Source organism: Pan paniscus, chromosome 6, assembly GCF_029289425.2.
Source record: "Pan paniscus chromosome 6, NHGRI_mPanPan1-v2.0_pri, whole genome shotgun sequence".
NCBI lineage: Eukaryota > Metazoa > Chordata > Mammalia > Primates > Hominidae > Pan > Pan paniscus.
Genome location: NC_073255.2, coordinates 21,595,716 through 21,620,116, shown reverse-complemented (window position 1 = coordinate 21,620,116; position 24,401 = coordinate 21,595,716). Strand labels below are relative to the sequence as shown.

The 24,401-nt window shown below is 38.0% G+C and overlaps 1 protein-coding gene across 1 annotated transcript in view; it reads right to left on the bottom strand.

The window, feature by feature from the left end:
- Nucleotides 1-726: 726 nt before the first annotated feature.
- TSPAN13 (tetraspanin 13) overlaps nucleotides 727-24,401 on the bottom strand; it is a 30,697-nt gene continuing 7,022 nt past the window's right edge. The window contains exons 2-6 of the mRNA XM_003825019.5: nucleotides 8,819-8,986; nucleotides 8,075-8,155; nucleotides 7,286-7,399; nucleotides 6,082-6,195; nucleotides 727-1,794 (exon numbers count right to left, since the gene is read on the bottom strand). Of these exons, the coding sequence (XP_003825067.1) occupies nucleotides 1,720-1,794; nucleotides 6,082-6,195; nucleotides 7,286-7,399; nucleotides 8,075-8,155; nucleotides 8,819-8,986 (552 nt within the window). The 3' untranslated portion in view covers nucleotides 727-1,719. The remainder of the gene's footprint in view (nucleotides 1,795-6,081; nucleotides 6,196-7,285; nucleotides 7,400-8,074; nucleotides 8,156-8,818; nucleotides 8,987-24,401) is intronic.

Here is a 24,401-nt window from a genome sequence, read left to right as displayed (position 1 = left end):
GAATTTTAAAACCTCCCACCTCGATGGCAGGTTAATAGGTGCAGCAAACCCCCATGGCACATGTGTACCTGTGTAACAACAACCTGCACATTCTGCATTTGTATCACAGAACTTAAAGTATAATAATAAAAAATAATAATAAAATCTCCCTTCATATGTCACTTATAATCTCATCTTATGGTATAAGTGGGGACACTGTTAGGGCTACCCCAGAGCTCATAGGACATTGTGAAAATGGCACAATTCTGTTTCCTTGGAAAATTAGCTAGTGTTGCAAAGTCACGGAAGTGACAAACCTACAAAATGCTCTAAAACTCTACAGATCAACCATTTACCCTCTCTCGGTCTAAAAACCTAGTAAGACAATAAAATACCACATGCTACCTAGAATGTAAAACAAGAAATTAATAATTTTTCGTAATGGGAAAGAACGTATATATTTTTCCCAAATAAATATTAATGGCTTCTCTTTTTAGAAAAACTTTTTCTCACCATGGAGATAATATTAGCCACTGAAACATTTCAAGAAAGGATTTGAGGATGACTACCAATAGACATTAATGCTGGAAATTTATTTCCACAGCTTGATTATACACTAAAATAGCAATACCCAGCTCTAAGTCCAACAGAGAGAAGCTAAAGCAGAAAGAAAAGAATTCCACCTCACTTAATTCATCGATCAATTCTTCCATTACTTTCTTTTAATTCAAACATGCATACACAAAGAAAGGTTTCTGTCCTTTAATTTTTTAACAGAATATACAGAGCCACACAATACGATTTCAATTTCAAATTATGGGAGATCATATTCAAATATGCTTAGGTTTGACAAGTTGCTGTTACAATACTGAGAAATTTCATGAAAACGGTATTTAACAATTTTTAAGATAATCAAATATCTTTTTGCTACGTGGGCCAACGCATTAATACTAACTTGTTTAAAAATGCAGTCTTTTAGACTTCAAATTATTATAAAACAATATCAAGATCATATAGATATACTTCCTGATTACTCAAAACTCGTTCCATTCTGATGGAGGCTGAAGGTAAATGTTATTATACATTACAACATTTCATGAAACCACTTCTCCTTTGCACTTACCTGTAAAAGTCAAAAATTAAACCACAATTTCCTAAGACATAACTATTTCTAGAATACATTGGTGTAATCATAAAAGACTACAAGTAAATTATCATTTTTATACTAACACTTTTTACCACAACACATCTTTCCTAAAAAGACCCAAAAAAATTGGGAATTTGGATTTCCCTTAACATAACAGGATCTCATACTTTCTGATTTTAATAAATTTCCACTCTTTTTCCAGTAGGAACTATCTACACAGCACAGTGCTACATATAATTATACCAGTGAGATGTACGTTCAGATTCACCATATAACCAACACAGTGGTACCATACAAAGTTTTTCTGCAGGTAAAAATGCTAAGAAAGGCCACAGTGGACAGTGCCCGACAATGAATACAGTAAATTCCAGGTGCCACCGAGCTTCAGAGACCACAAGTTTCAAATATTTTTCAGCAACGGAGAAAGAAAAAAACATGTAGAGAAACATAGAGTAAAAATATATAATTCCACTGTCAATAAGGTACTTCTGCAGATAGTGTTTCCTTCCTTAAACTGGCAAATGGAGCTTAACAGAAAATTACAGAAAGTGAACAAGATCATAATACGAAAGGAAATCTTCCTTGTTTTCCCATCAAAGGAATGCACTAGGATTCGCGCGGGGGTCTTTCTGGTTCCTGTATCTGTAGGTCAGCCAAACACCCAGGATCTGGAATGGGGAAAAAAAATAAAATAAAGAAAAAGAAAGTAACATTTATGTATATTTATTCAGTTGATCAATAAAATAACTTTGGACCCTCTGAATCGCTTTGCATCTTTTGTTCAACGGGGAGAGATTTTTTTTCTTTTTGAAATGAAGTAAACCAAATGACGGGCGCTGAGAAAAAATTAAAACGAACACTGTGGTAAACTGAATGACTGGCCCTGAAGGATGTCCACGTCCTAACCCCTACGACCTGCAAATATGTTACCTTACACAGTAACAGGGACTTTGCGGGTGTGGTTAAGGGTCTCAAGATAAAGAGATTATTACCCAGGTGGGCTCAATGATATAATCACAGGGGGACACATATGACGGAGGCAGGAACGACAGAGTCAGAAACACGGAGAGAAGACACCGTGATGGCAGAAGTAAAGGGAAATAGAAAGAGAAGCTGCAACTCTCCTAGCTTTGAAGATGTAAAAGGGGGGCTGGTGAGCCTGGCCTCCACAAGGTAACTTTATTTTAAACTTTTGATCTCCAAAACTGTAAGACAATAAGTTTGTGTTGTTTTAAGCAACTATGTGTGTGGTAACCCGTTACAGCAGAAATATGGAAAACTAATACAAAGTCAAAGTAGTCTAAATAGCTAAAATAGCATATATTTTGATAATTCAGGAATAAACTAAGTTCAGTAAAATTTAAGTAACAGCAAAAAATCTTAAAATGAATAAATTTTCCAACACAGAAATTTAAAATGTTATAATTCCTACCTCTCTTGGTAGGAAGAGATGAAGCTGTTACTGTGCCATTTCCAGCACCAAGTTCACTAAATTGTTAGCCAGTATAGTTTTTTAAATTAAGAAATGTGTGCTCTGTTTCTATTTCAAAGTTGGTGTATTTTAAATAAATGAAAATTGTAACTTTTTAGACTAAAAAAGATACAAAATTTTAATAGAATAAAATGAGTTTTAAACTGTATCTCCCACTTTATACGCGTGCCAACTTTAAACCTAAATTTTGTTTATGTGACTTTGTAGCCACCATTAGCCCTTTTAAACTACTTCTAGAGAGTTAGGTAAGTCCCAGATTCTCTCCATTGACCACAATAAGAATCCACAAATTACTGTAAGATTCATAACTGGCAGTGTTTATAGCTGGTGGACTGAGGTCTGCAGGTTGAATCAAGGAAAGGTAAGCCTGATTTGAAGATGTGGAAAGTCATCTGTTTTGGAATCCATCTAATGGGGAAAAAGAAATTTATTTAACAAACATAACAAAGAGTTCTTTATGAAAGGTACCATTCTACAAGCTACAAATTCATATAATCCTCCCAATAGCTTTCACAAAATAGATACTATCAATATCGTCATTTTACCAGTGAGGAAACTGAGGCAACAAGAGGTTAAATAGAATAATCACACAGGTTCTCAGTGGTAGAGCCCATGTTCAAACCTGGAGCCCATAAACTACCCCACTTTTGTGGTTTTATTCGGTAATCTGACATGTCACTGGCTGTTCTCAGCCACACTAGCTGTTACAACACGGAAATACTTACATATCTGTAGTTAAACAACTATTTCTCTGAGTCCCCCTGCCCCACCTCAATCTGCCCAAATATCACTTGCCAAAGCTCCCCACCTTGGAAATTTTCAGCACAGGGAGCTTCTGGTCAGAATTTTTGAGGATGTTAATATTTTGACTATCACCCCTGGATATATGCTGAGAGGATAAATCACAGTCCTTGGGGGAAGAAAGCAATCAAACAAACTAAATACTCATAATCCGGAGCCACATTTTACCAGAATTGTATTCCTCCAACTTGGCTATAAGTGCCAAAAGGGGAAAATCTCTCCCCTTCCTTGCCCGACTGTTCAGAGAGGGATAGAAAGGAAGGCTACATCCAAAATGCAAAAAGATCAAAACTGGATAATTATTGAACTTCAAGCTTACAAAGGTGCTCATGATTAAGAGGGCACTTTTCAAAGGTAACTTTGATTAGATGTCATCAACTCTGCGGTCTCTAGAACCTACACTCAGTGTGCAGTAGGTCACCAAAATATATTGCTCATAACATGAAAATGTATGTAGAAAAATAAAGTACATGTAGAATATGCAATAAGCTGGTACTCATTTTACTAAATATAGAACGGGCAGAAGGAAATATGCCACAATATAAATGATTGTTTCTGAGTAGGTAATTTTAGTAGCTACGTCTAATTTTTCATCTTCATAATTTTTTGTAGTTTCTCAAGTTACTACAAAGAACATATATTAATCATCATAGCTTTTTTCAGATTCTAAATCAATGTTTCTCTCATGGTTTAGGTTTGTTTAAAGGTATAATAAATAGTTCAGATCAAATCTTTCTATTTCACCTATGAGAAAAAGTTGTCAGCTAAGTAACTGCATCCCTTCAAATTCTGAGAATCTGTGATTCTGTGAATATTGAGCAAAATATAAACTTAAAAAGTGAGAGCCTACCACTATCACTATCTAAAAAACCAGGTTGCATAAGTTATAAAAATCTCTAGCCAGATTTCCAAAGGAGACAGTATGTAAGATATAAAGCAGGATTCCATGAAAGAACACTTTAGAAATCTAAGACTCATGAGTTCTATTTTTAAAGAACTCCTACTTAAAAAATAGCATAACTGAAGGCAGTGTGATCTGATGACAAGAAAACTGGGCTGCTCAAAAGAACTAAATTCTCAAAATAAATTCCAGATATAAAAAAGAAGTCACGTGGCAAAATTCTGATAACTGCTGACTCTAGCTGATGTGTAGAGAGAAATTACTCCAGTTTTTCTCTATCTGTATTTTTAAGTTTTCATAACAAAAATCTATGGTTTTTAAACAAAAGAAGAGAGAAATGCACAGAATTCTTGTCAAGCTGTATATCATTTTTCTAGAATTAATGTCACAACCAACTCACAAGTCAGATAGCTCTTTTCTGAGAAACAGTGAAATGAAAAAATGGTCAGACTAAAGAGGGAAGTCAGAAGGAACTTTAAAAAAATGAATATTGGGCCGGGTGCAACGACTCACACCTGTAACCCCAGCACTTTGTGAGGTTGAGGTCGGCAGATCACTTGAGGCCAGGGGTTCCAGACCAGCCTGGCCAACATGGTGAAACCCTGTCTCTACTAAAAATACAAAAATTAGCTAGGTGTAGTGGTGCATGCCTGTAACCCCAGCTACTCGGGAGGCTGAGGTGGGAGAATCGCTTGAACCCAAGAGGTGGAGCTTGCAGTAAGCCGAGATTGCACCACTACACTCCAGCCTAAGCAACAGAGCAAGACTCTGTCTCAAAATAAATAAATAAAATAAATAAATAAAAATAAAAAATGAATACTAGGCCAGGCACAGTGGCTCATGCCTGTAATCCCAGCACTTTGGGAGGCCGAGGTGGGCAGATCACGAGGTCAGGAGATCCAGACCGTCCTGGCTAACATGGTGAAACCCCGTCTCTACTAAAAATACAAAAAATTAGCTGGGCGTGGTGGCGGGCGCCTGTAGTCCCAGCTACTCAGGAGGCTGAGACAGGAGAATAGCGTGAACCCGGGAGGCGGAGCTTGCAGTGAGCCAAGATTGTGCCACTGCACTCCAGCCTGGGCGACAGAGCAAGACTCCACCTCAAAAAAAAAAAAAAAGAATATTAATCTTGGTCTTTTTTTTTCCTATGCTGTTAATGACAGCCAAATGTACATATTTCATTCTTGATGAGAAAAAAAGAAACTGAACTTGAATAAAATATATGATAAATACACATACATAAATATTGTACTATATATTAATTGCATATTATACACAATACATTATACACATATAGACATTATGCATAGGTTTTAGAAGGCTAGGAACAGGGGAAAGAAATATGGTGTAGGAAGGCAATTTTTCAAGGTGTATCTTTTTATATATGTATGTCTGTGTATTATAGACATTAACATACATATTAAACAATGTGAATGTCCTACCTTTTCCAAATTAAATTTAAAATTATAATTCATCATACAACTGTAGAAATAGAAGAGACCCTAGAGATAATTCAATCTAATCTCACTCATTAGTTCATTAAATTTTACATAAGAAGAGACAGATCAAGCCTTTCACCCAGTCCTAAAGTTGGTGCTATTAATAGACTTGTAAGATCTTCTGATTCTAAACCAAAGTTCCTCTTTTTACAGTGCTAGTTCTCAATGAAAATGCTCACTGATAACAAGAATCAAGGCCCTTTGTCATGCAAAACAGGAATCTCTGTGACAAAGGAGGAAAAATATTGTTATTTGCACATACCTCTGTAAAACTGAAGAACAGGCCAATGCCACCAACAAATCTCAAAACCTCTCCAGCATATTCTCCTATGATTGGAGCACATGGCGAGCACGAGTGGTCACTTTTAACACAGCTCTGCACCAATTAAAGTAAAAAAACCTTTATTTCAAAATACATTTATAAAAAGCCCATAAAAACTGCATACACACAAAATTAGTGTCTAAGAGTATTATATCCAATTTGAGGTCTTGGTTTTTTAGTGTGCAAATCTCTAAGACAGCCCCCAAGACTCCCACCCTCCCCTCTCAATGGTGTACACACCCTATACAATCACTGCTCTTGAGTATGCGTGGAACTTGTAAATATGATAGGACAGTCACTCCATGTTACCTTACATCAGATAAGACTCCATTATGCATTACAAAAGACTCCATCTTAACAGAATGGAGAGATTCTCACAGTGACTTTGATGCTGCCACATTGTGAAAGAGTAACATAGGACCTGAGAGCAGCTTCTAGTTGCAGAGAGAGACCTCCAGCCAACAGGCAGCAAAAAAACAGGGGTGGCCCCACAGCCACAAAGACTGAATTCTTCCAACAACCACTGAGCGTGGGGAGAGGACCCCAAGCTTCAGATGAGGCTGCAGCCTCAGATGACACCTTGATTTCAGCCAGGTAAGCAGAGGACCCAGCCAAGCCAGACCCAGGCAAACTGTGAGATAATAAATGGGTATTTAAAGCCACTAAATGGATATTTAAAGCCAGTGTGTTTCTATTGCTGTGTAATAATGTGTTACGCAGCAACAGAAACATAACACAGACCCCCTACAAGGATATAATCTCACAAAAGAAGCCTCACTGAGGAAATATTCAGCTTAGGGCTCAGAGATGTGATAACAGGAGTTTCCCCAAAATATGAACACATGAACTGACGTACTGTTATTTCTTTCACAACTTGTTCTAGGAAGAGAAGGGTGGGAAGAAATTAGGGACAATAAACCATTAGCATCTGTGTCCAATAGGGCCTTGAAATTCTCAACACTCTCTGGAGTGGGTATTTGAGAACAGGCAAATGATATAACAGAGGACATGGAAATATAATGTAAATATATACATAAAATAATTCTGAAAATACAATTCAGCATCAGAAAGTCCATTTCTTCCACATTAATCATTATTTATCTGTAATACATTTCCAAAAACATATATTATACAATGTACTTACAGCCAGACAGGTGTCATTTGGGTTAACACTTCGGAACCCACAGCAGTTTAGATTTCTCTGGATGTCATTTCGAGCACTTGCCGTATTGTTCCAACCAACCTCCAGAAGCTGACCCTAGTAAATGTGTTTAACATATAAAGTGTGTCATCCCTGCAGAAAATGTATAAAGCTGGAGCCTGTAACTTTTAGTACTAAGTGTACCTAAAATAATTTTTATTTTAAAAATCCTTAAAACTTTTCAAAGGCTTATTCCTCAGTTTGCAGCAAAAATTAAGGCACTATTTCTATCCCAAGATTGAAAAACTCCTAATTTTTTACATGCATTTAAAAGAATTTACATGCAATTTAAAAGAAGCACTTGGTTCAAAGGCATAATTCTCAGAGTGTTAACAAGGCAAAAGTTCTGTTGCTCCATGACAGAAACCTGGATTTGTCTATGAATTAGAGCTTGAAAACAGTCATTGCTAGACTGGAACCACAAGCATTCTGGAGCAAATGTTTCATTGCATAATAGTGGGAAAAGATTGGGGGAACATCTTTTAGCCATAGCACTTTTTAACCCAGTGAAAGCAAAATCCGATTTAAAAGGTACCAAAAATGACAACACCTGATGGTGTCCGGCTCCAACCTGCTGCACTAATGCAAAGGGAACAAGAGAGTTTTGCTATCCAGAGTGAAGGTGGCATTCTGTACAAGACGAAATTATTTTATATTCTAATCATTTCTCTCCTTTTTTTCATACTCATGCTATGTGGTATAATAAAGTAGAAGAAAAAAGTCTTAGCTTACCTGTTGCTCCTGGTTCAGGGCTAAACAAGCGCAAGATACAGAAAACTGAACAATAAATACAAGTAACAGAATAATCATATACTGAGAGTTAGAAGTTAAGGATACTTCTAAATATTCTTAGAATGGCATAAAACAGAGGTACAGAGGTACTGACAACTTTAGAATGCACAAGAAGTAATCAACCCAGAATATAGAACAGATGGCACTTAGAGAAAGTTCAAAAAGGATACACATATTATTATTTTGGTAATACATAGTTGCATCAAATTTATATAGAAAAATATTAGTCATAATTACATAACTAAAAATAGATTAGAATTTCATTCAGAATAAAATAAAAATTCTTACATGTACAAAACAGACATAGGCATAGATAAATACATGTAAGCTTTTTTAATATTAAGTCTAAAAAAAACACTGAAATTCTCAACCAAACATTAATGTGTAAAAAAGGGCCTAGAAGTCACCAAATCAATTCAATTTAACTCTGAATTTACAATACATAAATAGGACTACACTGAACTTGCAGAATATATTCTTCAGGATGTCACAAGGACAGGGTGAGAATATGAAAACATACAATAACATTACCCTAAGAAATGTTTCTAATAGTTCTTGAACAAATATGCATAAGGCTTGCTTGGAGTTGCTTTCTGGCAATAAATTTCCTAGTGATAATATTAAATTAGTTGTAACCATCAAAATAGTCATCAAGAGTAAAATCTTGATTTTTAAAAAGGATACAAAAAATAGCAACACCTGATGATGTTTTACAGCTCCAATCAGACCCACTAAAGCAATCAGGAACAAGAAGATGCCCACTGCAATGACCACGCCGACCACTCGGAGACTGGAAATCAGCCCGAAGCCAATGCCCCACGCAGCAATTCCAATTAGCAGCAGACTAACCAACTGCAAAAACACCCAGGGGGCAGGGGTAGAGGACGAGGGAGAGAAGAGAGAATGGGGAAAATGCCAGTTAATTAAATATCAACAATATCCTTCAGGCACCTACTTAGTCTCTTACAAATAAGCACTAAAACTTAATACAAGAATACACACAAGATCTCAATAGGCAGTATTGTTTTAACAAATTACATTAATCCCCAGGTGTGCTTTATTCTTGCAAAAGAAAAAAAAGACTGATAATACCCAAAATTCTCACAGAGCCTCAGAAGTCATCTGTTTACTAAGAGCCTAAATGCATGCTACTGAAGATTTTGAAGAAATCACATACGCAAAAACTTCTAGATGCCAAGCTCAGTCCAACATATTGATCTCTTCAAATGGACATCACCTATCTTTCCTTCAAAGCCCAAATGCACTGTAATTTTCTCTGGGAAGCCCTCCTAGTCCCCAGCTGACTAAAGAAATCCCTCCGTTGTCGGGCCGATCTCTGTTCCTGGAACACGGTTCTCTCGTTCCCTTCATCACACATTGTGTTTCCAAGCTTGTCTCTCCAGAAGACTGGCAGCAACTTGAGAGTAAGGACCCACATCTTTTCACCTGGCTATACAGCCCCAGAATCTATCACAAGACCGGGTCCCTGGGGAATACTCAAAAACTGCTCATAGAATTGCTGCTGAAATTAACTGCTTTAAATGTCATCATCTATTGTATTAAAAATCATATATAGAGAGATCATTAAAACTTTTAGCAGAATAAAAAGAATGTAAGAGACTTCAGCTATTTAAAGTGAACTAGTATTCTGAGCAAAAAGAAATTATTTGATATGCCAATTGTTTTATTCATATATTTATAAAACAACACTGGTTGAAGAACACATGCCTAGTGGTTATGACCTGTAAAAGTCAAAATGATATTACTTCTTTAAAATCCCACTTAAAAATAGTACGCCACATAAAGATGGTAATTCACTTATAGAAGATGAAGCTTACATAGGTATTAGGGGAGGAGTGGGGGACAGGTTGTTGAACAGGAAGGAAACAGTATCTGCAATCATGAGTCAACCATTTCCTGGAGCAATCTGACAGCATAATACCCAATTAGGAAAAATCAAAACATAAAAAAATATATTTTCTAGCACCATTTAAAAGCCTGATAAACTTTGCTTAGAAATATAAAAATAAATTACCACTTAATCAAATGCATCTTTTTCTGCTCAAATGTGTAAATTTTCGTATGTAATATAATAGTTCGTCAGGTAAATTTTACATCTACTGGTACAGTAAACCTTACATATGTAGAGATACAAGCAAAACTGCTACATGAGTGTCTATTTGTACTCATAGAAATTTTTTTTTGTATTTTTTTGCCAAAGAGACAAAACTTGAGAATAAAAGGAACCATCTATAGCATAATATCATCAAATTAGAGAGTTATATGGACTTGGTGGGCTCCACTGCAGCTGGTACACCCAGCAAGCTTTTCTTTTCAGAGGGACAAGGAGAGGCAAAAATTTTCACAAATTTTGCCACTCAGAAATTCGTCTAGTCCTTCTCATTTTCCCAACTGCTCCTTATCAGCAGGCCCATTTGCCTCTGTTTCATTTTATCATACTCACTGACAGTCTTCTCACAACTTCAAACAGTCTTGGACTGAGAAAAAGTCCTCTGCCCCTTCACAAGTGAGCTTATTTCTGACTCTGTGGTATTCAAATTTAACACATTTCCTTTCAGGAGCTGTAAAAGACAGAAGCCTGAAGGAGGTGCGAAGGAAGAAGGAGGGCTGGATGATGCGCGGCAGGAGGGCTATGCTTAGCATCCTTGCTGCATCATGGTACCAAACGCTGAAGATGGTCCACATGTGCAAGACATCAGAGCAGCTTGCTGTATTTCTGTTTCCAGAGAAACAGAACCAATAGGAAATACATCTATATCTACATCTATCTATCTATTGAGTGAAAATCCAACAGTGAAACAGAGACAGAGAGATTTTAAAGAATTGGCTCACATGATTGTCGTGACTGGCAAGTCAGAAATTTGTAGAGCTGGCCAGCAGGCTGGAAACTCAAGCAGAATTCCTTCTTCCTCAGAAAACCTTAATCTTTGTTCTTAAGGTCTTCAACTGATGGGATAAGGCCCACTCACATGATGGAAGGTAATAGGATTTAAAGTCAACTGATTGTAAATGTTAGTCACATCTACAAATATTTTTGCAGCAACATCTAGACTAGTGCTTGACCAAACAACTGGGCACCATAGCCTAGCCAAGTTCACATATAAAATTAACCATCACATTTGCCAACATCCAAGTCCTGGGTGTGATGCATATATCCTAATTCAGTTAAACTCACAGGAAGAACTACATTGTATCTTTTAAGTCTTAGAGCCAAAAAAGATAAGAAGCATGAATAAGGGTATTACTAATAAAATTCTTCTAACCCCATCGTTCTTTAAGATCTTTAAAAGATTCTTTAAATCCTTTTGGGAATTATACTACATCCTTACTATATTACTGAAATTCTTAAATATGAGAATATTAAAAGTTACACCTGCTTAAATAGTAAATTAAAAGTTAATAATTCATCGACAAGTACTTGATGCTATGTGCTAAAAGCCAGAGACAAGACATCCCTATTAGAACAGGGCTTGGCAAACTTTCTCTGCAAACGGCCAGATATTTATTATCAGGCTTTGCAGATCACATGGTCTCTGCCATAACTATCCAACTCTGCCCCTGTACACAAAAGCAGTGACAGACAATATGTAAACAAATGAGCAGGCAGGGCTGTGTTCCAATAACTATTTATACATACCAAAATTTGAATTCATATAATTTTAATGCATCACAAAATATCATTCCTCCTTTTTTTTTTAACTTTCAAAAATGGGAAACCATTCTAAGTTAGCAGGCTGTACAAAAATAGTCAATGAGATGGATCTGGCTGTGGGCTGTAGTTTTCGGACCCTTGCTCTAGAAGTCGGTATAGAAGAGAATGAAAAATTACAATAGGACAAATAATCAAATAATTGCTAACCGCCCCCCCGAGATTTTTTATAAGGCGAGTAAGAGTATAGAACAATAATCTCCCCCTGACACACAAAAAAATTCAGATAAACAGAATAGCCCAGCTGACCCCTCTATGAATATAATCTTCAGTAGTAAAAGAATAAGTATTTATTATTTATTTATTTTTTATTTTATTTTATTTTTTGGAGACAGTTTTGCTCTCTCACCCGGGCTGGAGTGCAGTGGCGCAATTTCGGCTCACTGCAACCTCCACCTCCCGCGTTCAAGTGATTCTCCCACCTCAGCCTTCCCAGTAGCTGGGATTACAGGCATACGCCACCACGTCCAGCTAATTTTTGTATTTTTAGTAGAGACGGGGTTTCACCATGTTGGCCAGGCTGGTCTCGAACTCCTGACCTCAGGTGATCCACCTGCCTCGGCCTCCCAAATTGCTGGGATTACAGGCATGAGCCACCGCACCCGGCCAAGGATAAATATTATCTTATGTGGTAAAAGATGGAACTAAATTAAGGATCTTTAAAGGAGGTGCTTATCCTAGATTATGAGGTGGGCCCTAAATGTCATAACAGGTATCCTTAAGAGAGAGGCACAGGGAAATTAGAGAGAGACACACACAATGTAGAAAGTGACATAAAAAAAAGAGGCAGAGACTAATGCAGCCACAAGGAATGCCAGCAGCCACCAGAAAATGGAAGACGCAAGAACAGATTCTCCCCCAGGTCCCTGAGAGAGCCTGACTCTGTGGACACCTTGATTTTGGACTTCTGGTCTCCAGGACTGTGAGGGGATAAATTTCTGTTATTTTGAGTCACCATGTTCGTGGTAATTTGCTACAGCAGTCCTAGAAAAGAACTACAGAACAATTCAACTATTTGGAGTTTGACAAATCAGGAACCTCTCACTGTTATAGAACCTGCCTGGAATTTTACCATCAGTGGAATCCTTATCATGTAGCTGGGGTGAAGTGTTCTGGTACCCTCATGAGCATCCTCCCAGCAAAGCAAATACATTATCTGCATCATCGTTTCGGCAAAATGAGGAAACTCTTCAATGCTCACTCAGTTGCCAACTAATAGGCTCATTAATAATGAGAATCTATTAATGTAAATGTAAAGAAAAGATCTCTACAACCAAAAAGGGGGAGAAAACACTAGTTTAGTTCTCAGATTAGGCTTTATGCTATTATTGAGAATGTTATCTAGAATATTCACAAGTACCTCTGTTCTGGTTTTTTTCTTTTCCTGCAGATAGGGGGAAAAAAGAGGCTGCTTCCTTCTACATAACCCTCTGTCAAGGGCATTCCTCACCAAGTTGATTCTGCTGTGTCTTCAATATAGTTTTCAGTTTACCCTAATTACCACTACCAGGCAGTCCTCTAAAACCATCAAAGAGGGTTTCCTATCGCTGCTTTTGCAAATTAACACAAGTGTAGTGGCTTAAAATAACACAAACGTATTGCCTTACAGTTCTGGAGGCCGTGTTGGTCAGGTTGTACTCCTGAAAGCTCCAGAAGGAAAATCTGTTTCCTTGCTTCGTCTAGTTTCTGGGGGTTTTCTGCATTCCTTGGCATATAACCCCTTCCTCTGTCTTCAAAGCCAGGAGCATATCATGTTCAAACCCCTCAAATATGCACATCGTTTTTTGACTCTGACCCTCTTTCCTCCCTCTTCCAAGGACCTGTGTGATTCCATAAAGCTCACCCAGATAATCCAGAATAATCTCCCCATCTCAAGATTCTTCATTTAATCACATCTTCAAAGTCCTTTTAGTTACGTAAAGTAACGTGTTTGTAGGTTTCAAGGATTAGGATATGAATGACTTTTTGGAGTGTGTGGTTATTGAGCCCACCACAGAGGGTTCTTGGAACATGGGCAACTGAGCTACCATAGAATCCTTTCAGCTACAAATATTTTAAAACACTGAAAAGACTGTAACATTGTATTTAAATACGTAAGTGAGCACAGAAAAACTACGGGAAATTCCTAGAGGCCAGAAATGAAAGGAGAATCGAAAGCTAGAACTGTAAGCATACAGCTGGTGCTGTGGGGTCCCATGAGCAGGTGGGGAAGGAGTTCCTGGATCAGAACAGTCCCTAACGGGAAAGGATTTAGGTTTCGTAGCAGAGCTAGGAAGTGGAACTGAGACCCTTGCATAACTGGGATCTCCAAAAAGCTGTATTTTCAGTGTCAGGGGTTAGAGAAAAACCACAACAACCTATCCAGAAAGAGAGCAAAGACTTTTCAGTCTCTTCAAAAAGTTTTCAAGAAAGAGAAACACGAGCCTATCAAACAAGAGCCTATCATGCCCATGCTTGCAGTCTAAGAGTACACTGCCTCAGGCATGCAGGAATCCTCAAGACAAACAATTCAAATAAAAGCTGATTACAAGAGGTGACGGCATTTGGGGGAGAAAAGCTCATAAACGCATATCCAAAATTTGCTCAGGAGGGACCCTTCCAAATCCCAGCCCTTACAGGATTCCCAAAGAAAAAAATAAAAACATTGCTGCCAATCAAAAATCACAAAATGACTAAGAAAAAAATTTACCATGAGAGAGATATGACAAATATAACAAAAGAAGGACAAAAGCTCCCAAGAACTTGAGATGACAGAACTAACTGAAGGAGACTAAAACAAAATATTTTAAACTGACTAAAAAGATAAAAGGGGGCTGGGCGCGGTGGCTCACGCCTGTAATCCCAACACTTTGGGAGGCCGAAGCGGGTGGATCACTTGAGGTCAGTTGTTCAAGAGCAGTCTGGCCTACATGGTGAAACTCTGTCTCTACCAAAATATTTTTTAAAAAATAGCCGGGTGTGATGGTGGGCGCCTGAAATCCCAGCTCCTTGGGAGGCTGAAGCAGGAGAATCACTTGAACCCGAGGCAGAGGCTGCAGTGAGCCGAGAACGTGCCACCGCACTCCAGCCTGGGCAACAGAGTGAGACTCCATTTCAAAAATAATAATAATAATAATAAAATAAAAAAATATATTAAACAGAAAAATAAAAAGATAAAGGGGGAATAAAAACTACTTTAAAAACCCATATTTTTTAAAATGCAAACTTAAAAAAGAGTCACATAAAACAAACCCAATGGTAGGAGAAAGAAGAGAAACTTACAATAGAAAGAATACATAAAGCTTCATTAAAGGAGAGAAAAGCAACAGCCCTTGGCAAAATTATTTAAGAGAAAGGTTAATAATAAATCCTTCCAAATTTTTAAACTGCTAAATACCTATCAAAAAGCCAAAGCAAAAATCACACCCAGTGACAAAAGATAGGAAAGATTATTCTAGCTAATGGTAAGATAAAAATAAATCATAAACATTTTCTCCAAAATTCAGGAATAAGACAGGGTGTGGACTTTCACCACATCTATTCAGCATTGTGGTGGGGTTTTAGACAACTAAGTGTAAATACAAAAGAACAATGGGAAGAAAGAAACACAGCTTTCATTATTCAAAAATTATTAGGAGCATCTACAAAGGAAATCCAAAAAATCAAAAAAAAAAATAAAATTGGTAAGAACCAGCAAAGTTGCTAGAAACAGAATCAATACACAAAAATCAACAACATGCTGATGCACCAAAAAAAATTTTTTTCATGTACTTTTTAGGATATAATTTGTAATATACCCCCAAAATATAAGATATATATGAAGAAATCCAACAAAAGTAGTCCAAGATCTTCATGAAGAAAATTGTGAAATGTATTTGAAGAACATGAAAGAAGACCTAAAATAAACAAAGAGATAAAGAAGATTAAGGAGAAAAGCTTGTATCTGCTGCACTTTTTCTTAGCCCAGCTGCACTGTCACCAGAACCATGAAGAAGAAATGCTCCTGGTAGTAAATCAGTCCTGTCAGTGGTTCAATCTAACTGTCCTGAATGCCACCTTTGTTGTTGTTTTCACCCATGTCTGCAAAACTTGAGCCTGACTCTACATATTTTGGATATATTTCTTTTTTTTTAAAGTAAAATTAAATAGATTTTAAAAATTTAAAAACTAAATAAGTTAAAAACCATCTAACAAATATCAGAACCTATTATAATGGCCAGGCACAGTGGTTCATGCGTGTAATCCTAGCACTTTGGGAAGCCAAGGCGGGATGCTCACTTGAGGTCAGGAGTTCGAGACCAGCCTGGCCAACATAGTGAAACCCCGTCTGTACTAGAAATACAAAAATCAGCCAGAAATAGCTTGAACCCAGGAGGCAGAGTTTGCAGGGAGCCAAGATCACGCCACTGCACTCCACTCTGGGTGACAGAGCAAGACTCTGTCTCAAAAAAAATAAAATAAAATAAGAGATATGACAAATACCTCATTTTAATGGTTCAGTCGTTAAAGCAGGTAACTGATACAGATCTAAATAAGCCGGCAGCATAGTCTTTGAGAGAGGCAAAATTCTAAGTCAGCAGAGAAAGAGTAGACTTTAATAAGTAGCCTTGTGACAACCACCTTCTCATTTTGAAAACTGATATTATTAATCCCTACCTCAAACCATAAACTCTACTTTAAGCACAACTTAAAAGTATAGAAAATACTTTAATGACTTTGTGGGTAAGGAAAAATTTCTTTGAAACAAGTTTCAAAAAATGCGCATATAACACTGACATGGCATTTACTCTGTTTAAGAAAGTATTATAAGGGTTTTACATTTATTAACTAATTTAATCTTCACAAAAACCCTAAGAGGTAGGTACTATTGCTTCCATTTTCCAGATGGGAAAAGCTGTGCACAGAGTGAGATGTTAAGTAACTTGCCCAAGGTTAGACAGTAAGGAAGGGATAGAGCTGGGATATGAACCCAGGCTACCTGGCTGTAGATCTGTGTTTTTACCTGCCGTACCATCCAACCTGTTACAAATTTAAACTTCTGTACTGTATAGTGAAAAATAGGAGACAAATGTGAGAGACGCCTAGGACTAGGAGAATATATTTCCAGCACACATATTAAAAAATGCCTACAGGCCAGGTGCGGTGGCTCACGCCTGTAATCCCAGCACTTTGGAAGGCCAAGGTGGGCGGATCACCTTAGGTCAGGAGTTCAAGACCAGCCTGGCTAACATGGTAAAACCCCATTTCTACTAAAAATACAAAAAATTAGCTGGGCGTGGTGGCACCCGCCTGTAATCCCAGCTACTCGGGAGGCTGAGGCAGGAGAATCGCTTGAACCCAGGAGGAGGAGGTTGCAGTGGGCCGAGATGGTGCCACTGCACTTCAGCTTGGGCAACAAGAGCAATACTCCATCTCAAAAGTAAAAATAAAAATAAATAAAAAATAAAAATGAATACAAATGAACTTAAGACAAAAAGCAAACTGAAAAGTGGTGAAAGGTAGTAAGAGTCAATTCACTGAAGAAGAATTTGAAAGGCCAATCAACACATGAAAAATGTTAAATCACATCAAAAATCAGGGAAACAAAAATTAAAACAAGGAAATACCATCTCACATGCACTAGACTGGCAAAAACTAAGCCTGATGACACCAAGAATGTAAAGAACCTAAAACTTGTGTACAAGTAGAAATATAAATTGTTGTAGCTACTTTATATAACAAATTAACACCACCTAGGAAAATTATATGTATCCCTTACTACCCCAGCAATTCTGTTTCTAGGTTAATCCCCAAGAGAACACGTATGTACCCAACTAGATATATACCAGGATTCTACCACAACCTTGTTTGTTACAGTAAAAAATTAAAAACATTTTCAAACATCACGACTAGGGAATTCACAGACTCTGGTGTGATCACACAATAGAATACAAATGATTTTTATCTATTTCTATTAAATTGACAAATTTCAAAAAAATGTAAAGGAAATCAGACAAGTTGCATAAATACAGATAAAACATACCATTTATATAAATTTTCAAACACAAAAAACAATACTATATGTTATTTGTAGATAATTAATGTATATAATATATGACATCATCATACACATTCATGGAAGTGACAGATCTTGATTTCAGAACAGTGACTACCTTTGAGAGGGGAAAATGGGAAAGGGACTGGAGAGTTGGCCTTTAGCTACAGAATAACATTTAACTTCTTAAAAGAGAGATTAGCTGGGTTCAGTGGTGTGCCTATAGTCTCAACAGTAGGTGGGACTTGGGAGGCCAAGACAGACTGCTTGAGCCCAGGAGTCCTGGGCTGCAGTGCGTTGTGACTGCACTTGGGAATAGCCACTGCACTCCAGCCTGGGCAACAAAAAGAATCCTCATCTCAAAAGAGAGAGAGAAAAAAAACACTGGCATATGAGAAATGTATAAAGCCAGTGAGTTCACAGGGGTCTACCATATTATTTCCTGAGCATATGAAATTCCCTAATTAAAACTAGCCTTGAAAAATGTAACACCCCCTTCTTACTAAGTCACCAATTCTAAATTCTTCTGCTTTCCTTTCCTCTGTAAATTGGTCTAACTTTCCTCATTCAGCCTTAGCTCCCACTATCTCCCAAACCCAGCTACTTAAATCTAGACATTCTCACTTGTCTCTCAAATATTTCACCTCAGTTCCCATCTATGCATATTCAAGAGCAGTCCACATTCCCTCCTATAATTTGTTCCAATTTAGGAAAGAGGAGGCTTGGGAATGAAGGTGGTATACAAGTGAAGGCAACAGGCAGTAAGTTGCTGATTCTCCACGTTTGTAACAAAAAGCAATGCTCTAGGTCCATCACACTCAGATGGTTTCAAAAGTGAACCAAGACACTGCCCTATCCCATTTTCATGCCCAACTCCTAGACGATCATATGCACACACATGCACACGCAAATACACATTCTCATTTGTAAGGGCCATTCCCAAAGGTGAAAGAAAACATAGATTCAACTGTCCAATCCAAAACAAATTTTGCACTTATTACAGCAACAGCGAAACTGTACATCATAAACTTGTTTGTGCTAATCAATTTTCTAATAAACACCCAAAAGTATGTTGGATTTTTTCATTTAAAAAGCTAAAAACAATGTGTTTTCTTGTGTATGATTGGTGTTTCTAACACATTATTTTAAAAATCCCCCAAATACCCAAGTTAACTTTTAAAATTATAACACCTAAAGACTTATAATATGCCTCTAATGAGATCTGATTATCAGTGTATCCTTAACTTTACTAAAAAGGAGACTTTTAAAGATAATAGTAAAACAATTTATTTCTCAGTAGTGATACTTACGTGTTATGGCTGGTTTGTAATTGTGAAGAGAACAAGATTATATGAGGTCTTCCAAACCAGTGATCTAAAAATTGTTGATTCAAACAGTTAACTCTAACTGCATAATTAAAAAGCCTAGGTTTGTCACTAGAACTTGCTAGACAAAGGAACTCCAAAGAATCTTTTGTTCTATTATAATAACAGTTTCCTTATAAAATCAACTGGAATAGAAAGTAAATGTACACCTATGACAGTTTCCTTCCCTTTGGGAGACAATGCTGATAAAAAGGAATTATGCGTCTGTTAATTCATTGCTAGTAATATTTTTATAAGCAGTAAGCACCAACCTTTCCTGTTTTCTCCTTAAGACAAAGAAAGGTGAATCATATAAAAAGAGTTTTAAAAAGAGAACTAAAGGAGCTGTAATGGAAAAGGTACACCAAAGCAAGACCATAAAACTGGTCATAAAAAGTGTCTAAAACTGGCATTTCTCCTGCGAGTAAACGCCAAGAGAAAGTGGCAATGGCAAAACTGCAAGTGTACACATGAGTAGAGTCTACTGAAGGGGGAATAAACAGGAAGGTGCTACTGCAAGAAACATAGAAATTCTCAGCCAGGCCAGGCGCAGTGGCTCATGCCTGTAATCCTAGCACTTTGGGATGCCGGGGAAGGAGGATTGCTTGAACCCAGGTAGCTCGAAACCAGCCTGGGCAACATGGGGAGACCTTGCCTCTACCAAAAAAATAAAAAAATCAGCCAGGTGCAGTGGCAACCAGCTGTGGTCCCAGCTACTTGGGAGACTGACTCAGGATAGCTTCAGCCCAGGAGGTCAAGGTTGCAGGGAGCTGTGTTCATGCCACTGCACTCCAGCCTGGGCAACAGAGCAAGACCCTGTCTCAAAAAGAAAGAAAGAAATGCTTAGCCAGGGCTAACAGCACAAACACAGAACGCTACAGCACAGGTGGGGCATAGTGGTTCACATCGATAATCCTAGCACTTTGGGAGGCCGAGGCAGGATCACTTGAGCCCAGGAGTTTGGAGACCAGCCTGAGCAACATAGCAAGACCTTGTCTCAAACAAAAACAAAAACAAAAACAAAACAGAGACAGAGAGAGAACACCATGGCACTAAACTACCTGGCCAGGGATCCTAATCTGTTCCTTTCATTTTATAGGTGAGGAGTAATGTGACTTTTTTTTCTCCCTATAGAACTGCATCACAGTGCCTAGGAAAACAATTAAGAAATGTTTAACACTGAGATGTAATATTAAAGACACTATTACAATGCATAAGAAATTGTAGTTCTTGCTTTATAGGCATATCAACAGGTAAGTGAATAGCATCTCTCTAATTTACTTCCTATGAGACTTGGTCACACAGTGATGTGTTAATAAGGACTCCACTCATACGACCTTTCCATTAGTTAACTACCAAATGGTAAGCTTATTCATTTTGTGCTTGTTTACTTTTATCTAATTCAGAAATTTTGTCACATACACGTACATTCACATACAAGCAGAAGAGCACACTGTGTGTTGCCTAGAGTAGGGGAACAAGAAATTCTACTTGGAATTAGAAACTTAATATATTTGAGATCACTCTAGCAAACAGAATTGTTTTAACATTAAACACCGTGTGTTTGTGTGTCTTTCGGATTGATACATACAATAATGGTATTAAAGAACAAAGAGAGCCAGGCGCGGTGGCTCACACCATTAACCCCAGCACTTTGGGAGGCCGAGGCGGGCAGATCACGAGGTCAGGAGTTCGAGACCAGCCTGGCCAGCACAGTGAAACCCCATCTCTACTAAAAATACAAAAAAAAAAAAAAAAAAAATTAGCTGGGCATGGTAGCATGTGCCTGTAATCCCAGCTACTCAGGAGACTGAGGCAGGAGAATCACTTGAACCCGGCGGGCAGAGGTTGCGGTGAGTCAAGATTGCGCCACTGTACTCCAGCCTGGCAACAGAGCAAGACTCCATCTCAAATAAAAATAAAAATAAAGAACAAAGAAAGATATATGCATAATGTTCTTTATAATCTAGCATAAGCGGGTGTTGAAATATTAAACCACTACACTAAGCCTTGCAGATGATGAAGAAATTGCTAGGATATGCTAGAATTAAGAACAGAAGAACTGGGGAAGTTGCTGCCCAGAATAAGAATGACCTCTGTCTTAGACACGTGTTGTTTTTGCAACCTAACACATATATTTCCAGTACAACCCTTAATGACTGGCCCCTCTGACCATCAGCAGCAGCAGACACACAAAATTCTGGCCTACCAATCATGGCTGCCCATCCTTCTATCAACAGTGATTGATCCAAGGGATGGGTCCATAAGCCAACAGGGTCAATAAGCATGTCCTGCAAGATCGATAAAGGAATATTGAAAGGAAAAAACAACAGGTTCATCTGACCTAGCAAGGTATAAGGACAACATTGATTCTGCCAGTAGCCATCATGGACAGGGAAAGATCTAGCCCCTAAAAGAAACTAAGCAGAGGCAAGCTAAGCTGAAAAGCAGATGAAAGGGGCGAGCGACTTCTGAGCCCCTTGATCCAGCAAAACCTTATGACCCAACTACTGGATGTTCCACTTATATGAGCCAACACATTGCTTCAAGAACGTCTATAACCCATGAAGTATCCTGATTAATACAAGCTTCACCTTGTGTTTATCATAAATTTTCAATACCTGCAAATTTGCACTGATCCTATTACCTTCACCATTGTGACCACCTTCCCTACCAACAACAAATCTAAATTCTCGCCTTGTCAATAAACTTTTAAAAACATGAGCACTCCTTTTAGCTGAAGAGACGTCCCTAAAGCTTCTTATTCTGCCGTCAAAAGAAGAAGGGAATCAATGAGCCAGAGGAATGTCCCATCTTTTTTCTACAAACATCCTCCTTAGTGTTACTAAATTTAACACCAATGTAAGTTTTACCGCTGAGCAGGTCCATGGTTGCCTGCAGACTAGGAGGGGGGTTTAAGGGTGGGAAAGAGGGATTTCAAAGAAGGATGAGGAGATTTTCAGGGGTCTTGAATGTGGTCATGGGTTCACAGGTGTACACATATGCCCAAACTTATAAAATGTTATACTTTAAGTATATTCACCTTACTGTGTCGATAATATTTCAATAGATCTGTTTCCCCCCAAAAGACAAGGCTTTACAAGGAAAGACATTTTAGACCATCTTCTGCCTGGCCTGGAACAATTCATGGTACCTCGAGTTTTATATGTAATTTGGTGGCATGCCAAGGATAGTTGGGCAGGAAAGCAGATGGAGACTGGGCCCATGACAATATGCTTCAATTATGCACATGCCCTGGGTTACCTGGGTCTTGACTTCTTTTTCCGTGAAAATAATAAAACTTACCATTTTAAGCAGTGATAGCTGGGTTTCTATTACTTCCGGCTAAACTCTATTCCTAACATTGTGGTCTTTGTTTTAAAGCCAATCAGATCAGGTCATTTCTATGCAGGCTGTCCTTTGTTTCTGATCTCGAGATAAAGTCCATACTCCCAGGCTGACAAATCCCAAGATGTGAAGGGCCTGGATTATCGCCCGAAGTTATTCATTAGCCACCATTCCTCCTCCCAGTCATACTTGGAATTCTGATGGGCCTTCTACACTTTAAGCACCAGACAATCAAGGCCCATGTTATCTTACATTCCTAGCACCTGGCTAAGAGTGTGAAGCCTAAGAGGTGCTCAAAACATACTGCTGAATGAAAGAGCACATGATATTGCTCATTACCCTTTCAGGACAAGGAAACGCTAATTCTCCAATCTATACAATATTTGGAGGGGAAGAAAGTCAGCCTAATGATGTTCCATATTATTCTCTGTTTACATAACCTTCAATCTTTCATCAAATATCCACCACATTTCAAGAACAAGATGAAAAGACAGATTTTAATATTGTGAAAACAACTACCTTTTTTTTCAGTATCAAAATTCTTCCAAGGTAAGTGAATTGCTTTGAGGATGAAAGAATTTAAAACATTTCAAAAAGACAGATTAGATGTTGTAAATTATTCAAAAATGTTTTGTTAGCACTAACACAACAGAGAAGTTATGATGGTAGTGGAAGGCAAGCAAATTTAAAACAGTAGTAAGATACAGAAGGACTATACCAACAAAATGTAATACAGCATCCACAGACATGTAAAGAAAATAAAGGCAGGCAGGTTCAGTACTCTGTAATCTGTAATCTCAGTACTCTGGGAAGCCAATGCAAGAGGATTGCTTGAAGCCAAGAGTTCAAGACCAACCTGGGCAACACAGCAAGACCCCTGTCTCTACAAAAAAAAAAAAAAAAATTAATTAGCTGGGTAGGGTGGAGTATGCTTGTAGTTCTAGCTACTCAGAAGGACAGAAGGTGAGAGGATCGCTTGGGCCCAGGGGTTCAAGGCTGCAGTAAGCTATCATCACACACTGCACTCCAGCCTTGGTGACAGAGTGAGACCCTGCCCCTAAAAAAAAGAAAACAAAGCCCCAGACTATCTTCCTCAATATGCCTCAACATTCATAATGAGGAATTACACGTGAACACTGAACTCTCTTCTGAACTTCTGCCTAAGGTGGAAAACTGAAGAGCAATTCAGAAAAGATCAAGCACGTGTTTCTACGATGCCAAACATCTGGATGGAAATATGAAAACTCTATAAATAATCTAGATTTTGCTAAATAGCCAGACATTGAGTGTTGAAGCCAAAACCTCAGTTCTTTTATTGCTTTATGATCATTCTTCAAATGACACAGAAGGCCTGAAGTGCTCTTGCAAATATTTTTCTTCATTATGGCTCTCTATGATGCCATTGCTTTTATACTTACTAGGCAAAAAAATACAAAGTATATGGAAATTATATAAAGGTGATTGAAAGTAAGGGACCTCCACTTGTCATTTTCCAAGGGTAACCAGTTTGAGGTGACATCCACAGCTGCCAACAAAGTTCCAACCCCACTCTACCACTTCCTTCTTTGGAGCATTTCTGGGAGACAAGAAATGAAGTCTGGGCAGAAGAACCCTGTACTGATTCCTGCATTCAATTAACTAAATGCCAACCACATGCCAGGGCTGTGCCGGGCACATAGGAAAGCCAGAATGACTGGGACATTGCCTTTATTGTTCAGAGGATTATAAGAAAAATAAAAGGGTAACTGCTCTTTTCAATGACTTCTTCACTGACAAATTCGAGAACCAACCCTTGGTCCCCATCTCCTTGAA